At 42.6% G+C, this 10,121-nt stretch overlaps 1 protein-coding gene across 1 annotated transcript; it reads left to right on the forward strand.

The window, feature by feature from the left end:
- Positions 1-357: 357 nt before the first annotated feature.
- Positions 358-8,877, forward strand: ABRA (actin binding Rho activating protein). The gene is made up of 2 exons (XM_075352957.1): positions 358-1,171; positions 7,543-8,877. The coding sequence occupies exons 1-2, from the start codon at positions 459-461 to the stop codon at positions 8,021-8,023; spliced, it is 1,194 nt and encodes a 397-aa protein (XP_075209072.1). The 5' UTR covers positions 358-458; the 3' UTR covers positions 8,024-8,877.
- Positions 8,878-10,121: the final 1,244 nt, after the last annotated feature.

The raw sequence follows: 10,121 nt of genomic DNA on the forward strand, positions 1-10,121 counted from the left end.
GAACTTAATGAAGTTGGGCTTGTTTTAAAGAAAATCAATTCTAAAAGGGTCGTCTATTGGAAGTCGGAATATTTTTTTTTTTTTCATTATAAAGCATGAAAGGTAACAATGCAAGAAAATGAAGATATTTCATTGAATATAGAAATAGAATTAGTACAAATTGCAAAAGGTCAATGTTAACAAATACACAATATGTGTCCTGTGCTCCTTGTTTACCATCTGTAGTTTCCATCTACCACTGTGATGAAACGTAATCCTCCACTCTGTAAAAAGTAACAGTGTCACCGCAGCCATCTCTATTGGTCATGAATGCTTGACATATTTTCCGAGACCTTAAAGCATCCAGTCTATTTAAAAGCCCCGACTGCTCTTCACCTCATTGTTACTTTTGAATCAAGAGCGTGAATTCATGAGTTGCCTCTTCTACAGCTTAAAAAAGAAGGCTTTTGGATATTATAATGGCTCCTAACGAAACCAAAACCATGAAGCCTGTCCAAAGGGTTGTCAGGAAAATTAAAACAGCAGCTTTGGTCTCCAGCTTGACTAGAGGTTGGCAGCAATGGGCATCGGAGCACTCAACAAAGCAATCTCAAGAACCTGCCGGGTGGGTTCCAGGTGATGGAGAGGTTTCGGAAAATCTCAAATCCACAATAGAGGAAAATGCCAGGTCTACCATTGTGGCTGAACCTAAAAAAGAAGCAACATGTTCCTCAGAGGATGTCGCAGAGACGCACATCAAAACTAAAGCGGTGACCAAAAGTTTTTCAAGCAAAGCTCAAGAAAGAGGAATGGATATTGGATCATTGGCTGAGAAGTACGAGAAAGAACCCTGCACCCAAATACACAGTAAATATGATGACTCAATGGTGGACAAGTTATTGCAAGGTCAAGTGTCTCCAACAAGGAGAAGGAAGTGCTCCAATCTGGTCTCACAACTCACAAAAGGCTGGAAGCAGATGGAAAATGTTGGTGAAGAGTTACAAGAAGAAGAGTCAAGATCTTTACCGAAACTTGCTGAATGTCGAAGTGAAAGTCTGGAAACTGAAGACAGTGGATATGGAGAAAACGAGAGCGATACAAAAGCAGACCTGGAAACAAAGAAGGACCTTACAGAAAAGAAAAAGGAGAAGGAGGAAGACACAGCCAGGATTAAACGGGCAACTTCTTCATTGTAAGTAATATCACATTAAGTTTTATTACATATATATATATATATATATATATATGTCTCATGTTGTGTATCATACATGTGCATGGCCCCACATAGGGCCATTTCTCTGTACCTTTAGGTCTTTAGGTCCTAAAATATTTTATATTAACATAGTGGTCACTGAATTGGCTCTTGATCTTCATCACTTTAGCCTATAGTCATTTTGGAAATGCCTAAATTAACTACTCACCTAGACTTCACAAGAGAAAGCCACATGCCTCTATGGCCACCTCGGGAGGCATCATATTATGTCCTTAAAGCACCACTCCAGCCTTTCTTTTTTGTTTTTTTATTGCACCGCTGGTTGGGACCTGTCGGATCACTCCAATGTTTGCTAGATGAGGTCACTTCTGAATATAAGTCTATAATAGCCAGAACGAGGCTCTCATAGACTTACATTGTGAGCTTGTGACTGTTACCTCTGACTTCCATTCAGTCAGCAGCTGGGGTTGCAAGATGGCGGAGTGGGACCAGAGTGGAGCCAGGAAAAGCAGAAGACGGAGGTTGGTAAGTATATGATGGAGTGGTGGAGATGGGGGTCCCAAAGATAAGCAGTACATACAATACCCATATAAAATGCTACTGTTAGCAATGTAACTTGAAAATGCTGGGCAGGTTGGAAGAAATGTTGTGGATGGAGGAGGACGCTTTGGTTGCCCATAAAGGACTTCAAAGATATGGAGGCTCCATGGTTTGTGTCTCATTTGAGTCTCATTAGATCAAGATCACTCCAATGTCAAAACGTAACCAAGTGGTACTGAGGCATAAAACAGTACTGTATTTCTGCATATCTGTTGCATTTTTACAGAAAAATTAAACTTGTAATTTTTTTCTTAAATTTTGTCCATAATGGAGTTGTGAAATTTTGCAAATCACTAATAGGGAATTTGTCTTAATTCCTCTAAAAACAAAGTGGAATGTAAATGGCTTCCAAACCCTGTCTTTTCCCCAGTTTATTCGCCTTCAGCTGTATTGTTATCAGAAAGTACTCATTTGGAGTACAGAAGATTATAGTGATGGGATACTGCCATCATCCGTACTCCAAATGTTCTGCTATCAATACAGCTGAAGACAGACAAACACAACAGGGGAAAACCAGGCGTTTGGAAGTCACGTACATGGAATTTTTTACAGAACTTAAGACAAATCCCCCAAAATTTCATAACATTGAAGGCTGCAAAAAAAAAAAATTGTAACTTTTTACTTCAACAGAAAAACATGGTTTGCTGAAATAAGGAGCTGTACATCAGTAGAAGCATTGCACAGTCCATCGGGTCTATTCTAAAGACCCAAGGGCAAAGAGGTGCCTCAGCAGGTGCGAACCTCAAGAGCTTAATATAGCCTGCACTGATATATACCATGTAATGGACAAAGAAAAATGGTGAGGGTCAGAATCAGATACAGCAGACTGCAGTGTAGCAATAATGAGTTATATCAGAGCAGTTTCCTGCTGGTAAGGGTTAAAAAAAATGTATTATTTAAAAAAAAAGAAATGTAATATTCTCCCCATAAAATTCACCAACTACACGATTTACATCAGTCACTTTTTGGTAAAGCTTGCTATTAAAGCATTTAATCATCATCTACTATAGATACGATTTCCCAAAGATCATTGTTTACAGGAAATAATCCGCCTGAATTAGTCTTAATTCTGGATTAATACGGATTAGGTCCTTTAAAATAGAAACAGTACAGAAGAAACCTCTGGTTGTCGGTCTCACCGCACATACAATTTAGACATACGGGAATGGACAAATGTAAGTTCACAATTAGTGTATAGAATGTTGTGAAAAATGTGATTTATAGATTTTGTTACTGCGGTCTGTTATATCATCATGCCTTTGTTAGGCCGCTTTCACACGTCAGCGATTCTGGTACGTATGTGACAGTTTTTATACGTACCGGAATCACGGACATACACAGACCCATTCAAATCAATGGGTCTCCGCATACATCAGTGATTTTTCAATGACCATGTCTCCATGCGGCGTACACGCGTGTCTGCGATTTCCACACAGAGACATGTCCGTTTTTACTGGCATCACTGATATCCCCTGGAACACACAGTGGTGTGTTCCGTGAAACACGTACATTTAAAATAGAAAACTTTTTAAATTCACCCGTCTCCAGTGATGCTGTCTCTGCTTCCAGGCTGGCTAATTATGCTCATAAATATGCAGTTATGCACTGCACAGCCGACTCATAAGTAGCTGCAGAGGGGAGACAGCGGCGGCCGGACACAGGAGAGCTGGAGATTCAGCTCTATAGACAGCAGTAGTGCGGACAGGTGAGTTTGGAGTACCTGATCTCCTTGTGCTATCACGGATCACAGATAGCGTATGGAAAACACACGTGTGCCATGAATTCACAGCACATGGAGGGACATATGCCTTTTTAACACATCAGTGAAAAATGTCTGTATTTTTCACTGACATGTGAAAGAGGCCTTATATGCAGGATCGAAAGGACAGAAATTGTCCAAAATGATTACATTGTACTTAGAGTTTTGCTACCAGGAGCGCTGTTCTATATGCTCCAGTTTAGGCCCTATACAAAATGCCCCAGTAAGGCTGTGCACACATCAGCGGTATTCCGCCGCATTGCCGGATCCGTCAGAAATACGGTACAGTTCAATGGACTAGCAAGATAAGTTCACATGTGGTCGCATGTGACAGAATGTGACCTTATCTTGCCGCGATTCCATTGAACTGTATTGAACTGTACCACGTTTCTGACGGATCAGACATTGCGGCAGAATACCGCTGATGTGAAGCCGGCCTTAGACTTCATTTTGAGGGTCAGAATATGGCTCTCTGTGTAACTCATTGAAATTTATAGAAGTAATTTATCATATTTTTATGGTTGTTTCATACCAGAGACCATTCAAGCAATAATAATTCTAGTAGATCATGATCACATCTCTAGATCCCAACCTCTTGTTAGAATGGAGTCTACACAACTCCGCTCTCCCTATTCCTCATACAATCGCTTCCTGGATCCGGTAGCCTCTTCATTTGGTAAAACACGAGTTGGGGACTTGCCGATCTCCCCAGACATTTATGGCATATACTGTAAACACCCCATCAAGACCAGCCATAGGGTTGTGTTAACAAAGTGGTTTCACCAAGCACGTTTTCTGTCCGGGCTTCTGTGATCACCAACAATCTTAATGGTCTGGGCACCCAAAACACTCAATGTATGGAAGGGTGATCGAATTCTCTAAAGTTGCATCATTTTCTGGATTAATAAGGTTTTTTTTATAAGTAACCATTTGTTTCTCATTGGAGACCAATGGTGGGGTTAAAATCCTATCTGAACCAGTTATACAGACCCACCCCCATTCTGAAAAGTAATATCTCGAGTTACCTATGCAATTAGGATATCCTTTGTAATTCCATTCATAGGACAGTCAGTAAAAACAAAAAGATTAACATCCTCCAAATGGAAACGCACCAATATAAGCTGCCGTATTGGGAGCTGTCCAACTTTAAAAGGAAACTAATGTTTTTCGATATTAAAATGCCCCAATGTGTTTTAACTTATGCAATGTTTGGTTCAGTCACGGTCACTAAAGTTCAGTCACAATCCTTTTTGTATTTAGCCACGGCCAGAGCATTGGGCTTGATTGCTGCGACATCGGGCCAGTCACAGCAATCTCCCCTGTAATCCTGAGCGTGCGCCGTTCCTCGTCGCTGCCCAGGCATGCACACTGAATCTGCGTGTATGTCTCCAGATTATTTGGCGATGTGCACAAGTGCATCACTGTTACTGACGTCCCTGTCTTCCTGCTCTTTGCATCCCTGTGTTGTGACGTCAGAAGGCCAGGAGTATGCACACATTGCCAATGAAACCATACATTTTGGGGATTACTCCCAGATTCACTGCTCATTGCCAGGCAACAGAGAGGAAATGTGCAAGCGCCGGATTACATGAGAGATTGCAGTGCCGTCTAGCCAGTGACAGCAATCAATCATAACATTGTGAGTGTGACTAAGTTCAAAAAAGGAACATGAGATTCGTAACTGAACTTGAGTGACTGTGACTGAACCAAGCAAAAGCGCCACCCCTATGACTGAAAGCGATGGTATGTAATGCATTCACCAAAGTATACAAAGTCTTTTTTTAAGATAAATACATGGAATTTTCATTTTTAAACCTTCTTAGTGATGCACATTGTCCACAATGTGTTAAATGATGCAGTTAATATTGAAAAACAACATAACAGGTTCCAGTTAAGGGTTTGTATTAAGTTGCCAAGTTTCTCCTATACATATCCTAAAGGGATAACTACCCGATCACTGTAGGTCCGATCATTGGGACCCCTGAAAACCCCCCAGAAGAGAGTAAGTCGACCATCTAAATCTCAGCTCCATACACTCTTAAGGGTGGCTTTACACGTTGCGACATCGGTAACAATATTTCGACGGGGTCACGTCGTTAGTGACGCACGTCCGGCACCGTTACCGACATCGCAGCATGTAAACCCTAGGAGTGATGATCACCGATCGCAAAAACGTCAAAAATCGTTGATCGGTGACACGTCGCTCCTTTCCATAATATTATTGCTGCTGCAGATACGATGTTGTTTGTCGTTCCTGCAGCACCACACATCGCTGTGTGACACCGCAAGAACGACAAACATCTCCTTACCTGCGTCCACCGGCAATGCGGAAGGAAGGAGGTGGGCGGGATGTTATGTCCCGCTCATCTCCGCCCCTCCGCTTCTATTGGCCGGCCGCTTAGTGACATCGCGGTGACGTCGCTGTGACGCCGAACGCACCTCCCCCTTGAAGGAGGGATTGTTCAGCGGTCACAGCGACGTCGCTGACAAGGTATGTGCGTTTGAAGCTGCCGTAATGATAATGTTCGCTACGGCAGCCATCACCAGATATCGCAATTGCTAGCGATGTCACAGCGTGTAAAGCCCGCTGTAGGCCGGCTTCAGATGTCTGTGTTTAATCAGGTACAAGCCACACGCATGGGTATGGTCATATGTGTGTTATACGTGTGATATGTGTGTTTGCATACGTGTGACACGTACCAGAGAAACTACGTGTCTTTCAAATAAAAAGATTTTATATATTCACCTCTATCCAGCGATGCGGTATTCGGCTCTGTTGTTTCCTGCTTCTGACCCCCACTCATTATTCTCATAGAATATTCACTGCACCTCGGACCTGGAAGCAGGAGCATTATGGGGGCAGCATCACCGGTGACAGGTGAGTATCCAGCAAGCAGTGTGTGTGCAGTGACGTCCAGGAGGCCATCGGAGTCTGATGATCTCCTGATGACACCTCAGTCTTACATCAGGTGTCATGACTTCAAGGGTTCATCAGAGTTTATTGGGAACTCCGATGACCTCCTGGACACCACTACACACACAGCTGCTGGCTTACTGAATACTCACCTGTCCCCAGCTCTGTCCCTGGCGATGCTCCGGCTTCCAGATCCAAAGTGCAGTGAGTATTCTATGATTATAATGAGCGGGGTCGGAAGCAGGAGATAGCCGAGCTGAAGACAGCATCGCTAGATACAGGTAAATATAAAAAATCTTTTAATTTCAGAGCCCCGTGTTTTCTCCAGTACGTGTCACACTGATGACACACGGATCACATCAGTGTGCGATCCGTGTGACACCTGTGATGCCGGAGATAAAACTGACATGTCTCCGTGTGTGCGTGCGGGGCCAAGCAGGGTCACACGGTCCGCATGAAAACACGGACGTGTGTGTAACTTTATAGAACATGGGTACGTGTGGAATCAGTGTTTAAAACGGATGTCACACGTACCTGAAACACGGACGTCTGAAACCGGCCTTAATGGGAGTGCAAAATACTAGTGGCTCACAGCACTCGATTATCTCCTGTGGCCCCAATGACAATAAATCTAGTGTAGGTATGCATGCTCGACCTCCGCTCCAGTCACACAGAGTCCTTTCTCAGGACAGATTGGAAATTATCCCCTATACCACAAATAGGAAAGAAAGTTAAAACTTAGAACAACCCATTTAAGAGCGTCTCTGCATGCCATAAATGCCTAAGCTGAGAAAATACCCTTACAGTTGTTTTCTTTCTTCCATTAGTTGAGTAAGTTGCACCTGTCTCGGTCGGTATGCAATAGATTAGTTGGGTATTAAACCGGAAAACTCAAACACTTTGCACATAACATTCCTGAAATGGACCTTGCCTCAAAGGCCAACCCTAAAATCCCAAGGGGAAACAGTTGGCTTTACATGGTGTGTGGTACTGTATAGAAGATATGTATCTGTATATACTGTATCTCTTTAGGAAAATAATACATTAAAATATATATTACTTTCTCTTAAACTACAGAAACAACAAGGCTGTAGGAGAACTCAAGAACATCAACAAGGCCTACAAAAGAAACAGCCCCGTCAATAACATCAAGGGGAAATGGGAGAAGTGGTCTGGGGAACATGTCCTCAACCAGAAGATGAATCCTTTCAGTGATGATTTTGACCATGATTTTGCAATGTCCAAACGATTGCAGAAGGGTGAAGATGGCTACGGGCGTCCGAAGGAAGGAACCAAGACTGCCGAGAGAGCCATGAGGGCAGAAGCACACATACACCGTGAGATGAGAGACCTCTGCTTTATCATTTCTACAATGGCCGATCCCGGGAGAGACGGGAAGGTCCGTGTCACCTTTGGAGAACTGTTCGACAGATATGTACGGATTTCCGATAAGGTGGTGGGAATCCTGCTGAGGGCCAGAAAACACGGAATGGTGGATTTCCCAGGAGAAATGTTATGGCAGGGAAGAGACGATCACGTGATAATAACCTTAGTGTAGACAGTTTTAGATTCCGATTAAGTGGATGAAACTTTCCAACTAGTTAGTTGTAAATATATGAAAAAGTAGCATTTTTTTTAGTATGGTGACCACAATACAGCCATAACCCATCCACTGTACAGGCCACGCATGGACATTTCATCCTGAAAAAGAATTGCTAGGAGCTGGCAGAATTAACTGATTAACACTACATTAAGACTACAATTTTTCATAAGAAAAATATATAAGGCACGTAATAATAATATATTAAAAAATACCTACCGGAATGAACCGTTCTGTCAGTCTTGAACAAGCTGACTTCACTTCTTTTTTTGGATGACATCATGTCACCGCTGCAGCCATTCAGCAGCTTCTGATTGGCTGCAGCGGTTACATTTTATCCAAGAGAAAAAATTAGCAGACTGTCTACTGACGAATGGCTGCAGCGGTCAAGATCTCAACCAGGAGCACATGGGAGGCTCATTTGTACATGCAAGTTTACTTAATATTTAGAAGAGTGCTCTAAAATATCACAAAAAAAAAAAAAACAAGACGCAAAATGTCTGAAAGTGGAGCATCATCTACCAGAACCAATGTAAGAGTTAAAATTTAAATAAGAAAACCCCAAAAAGTTTTTGTTTTTTTTATAGAAATACTGTTTCACTTGTTTTCCCTGGACAGGTTGAGTTACTTTAGTTTGATTGATCAGAACAGTTTCTTAGCTTTGCCGTCGGGTCTTACTTTATTTCCACTGCTGTGAAGTCTTCTATGGACTGAATTGTAGATGAATCTGAAAGAACATTTATTTTGTATTATTTATTAATGTGTTTAACATTTGTTATAGTATTTTATACCTTAATAAATTATTTCTATCAGTTGGTGTCGTTGCATTATTATCTTCTGCTCCGAAGCTGTGATAAATGGCCGCATTACCGTGTGGCTTTATTTGAACATTTATTGAAGAGCGATGCTCGTTGGAACTTGCGCTCAGCAGAACTATATTTATATAGGAAATTATTTTTTTTTTTAAATAAATAAATAAATCGTTATTTTTATATAGCGCTAACATATTCCGCAGCGCTTCACATACATCAGGGTTAAAACAATCCTGTGGTCAAAAAACCCCCCAAAAAACCTGTCCACGTAGAGGTGGTAAAGATGCAATGTATAAACGTCAAAGGCGAGGAAAAAGTGTAATTATTCTGTAGTTTGAGATCATCATGATCATCCTGTGACCATTCAAGGTTTCCGTGTTTTTGTGGCTATCCTCTGGAACATGGGTCCCAAATTCCAGTCCTCAAGGGCCACCAGCAGTGCATGTTTTCAGAATTTCCTTAGTATTGCACATGTGATAATTTAATTACCTGCACAGTTGATGCTTCCAACACCCATGCAATGCTAAGGAAATCCTGAAAACATGCACTGTTGGCGGCCCTCGAGGACTGGAGTTGGGGAACCCTGCTCTGGAACTTATGTAAATAACTGTCCAACCAGCCTCTTTACTAATTACTGACAAAAATGATGGAATCACTTCAATAGAGGGTCCAGTCCCAGGAGACATGTCGCCCGCTGATTGCATGCTGCACGAGGACCACTCAATCTTACCCCAACAGATGATGTCAGGGAAGTTGAAGGTAAAGGCTTATTACATTTCAATGCCCAATCTTTGCTTGACAAGGAGAGAAGGTAATACTCAGGGGCGGACATATCATTGATGTAGCCTGTGCAGCTGCCCAGAGCACAAGAGGTAAGGGGGTCATTACTAGGGCTGAGCGGACCCAGACTGTAAAAGTCCGGATCCACACGGTTTCAAAGTTGCCCAGGGGCCGGAGCCGCAGACGGCATTCTGGGTGTTTGATCCGGCACTCGAGAAAATATAAAAAAAAAATAAAGCGAGAGTGTCATACTTACCCAGGCTCCAGCCAGCTGTACGCTGCTCCTGCTGCCTCCCCGTGCCGCTCATATCATATGCTATGCTTGGCTTTCCCGCCCACCGGCCAGCCTGGCATCTGTGATTGGTGCAGTGAGATGCGCCCCCTGCCTTTGTGACAGCGTCTGACTGCTTTCATTCACAGATTAAGTCTGCGGGTCATCACCGGCCCTGCTCATTCTGAGCCTC

This window comes from Anomaloglossus baeobatrachus, chromosome 6 (assembly GCF_048569485.1).
Source record: "Anomaloglossus baeobatrachus isolate aAnoBae1 chromosome 6, aAnoBae1.hap1, whole genome shotgun sequence".
NCBI classification, from domain to species: Eukaryota; Metazoa; Chordata; class Amphibia; order Anura; family Aromobatidae; genus Anomaloglossus; species Anomaloglossus baeobatrachus.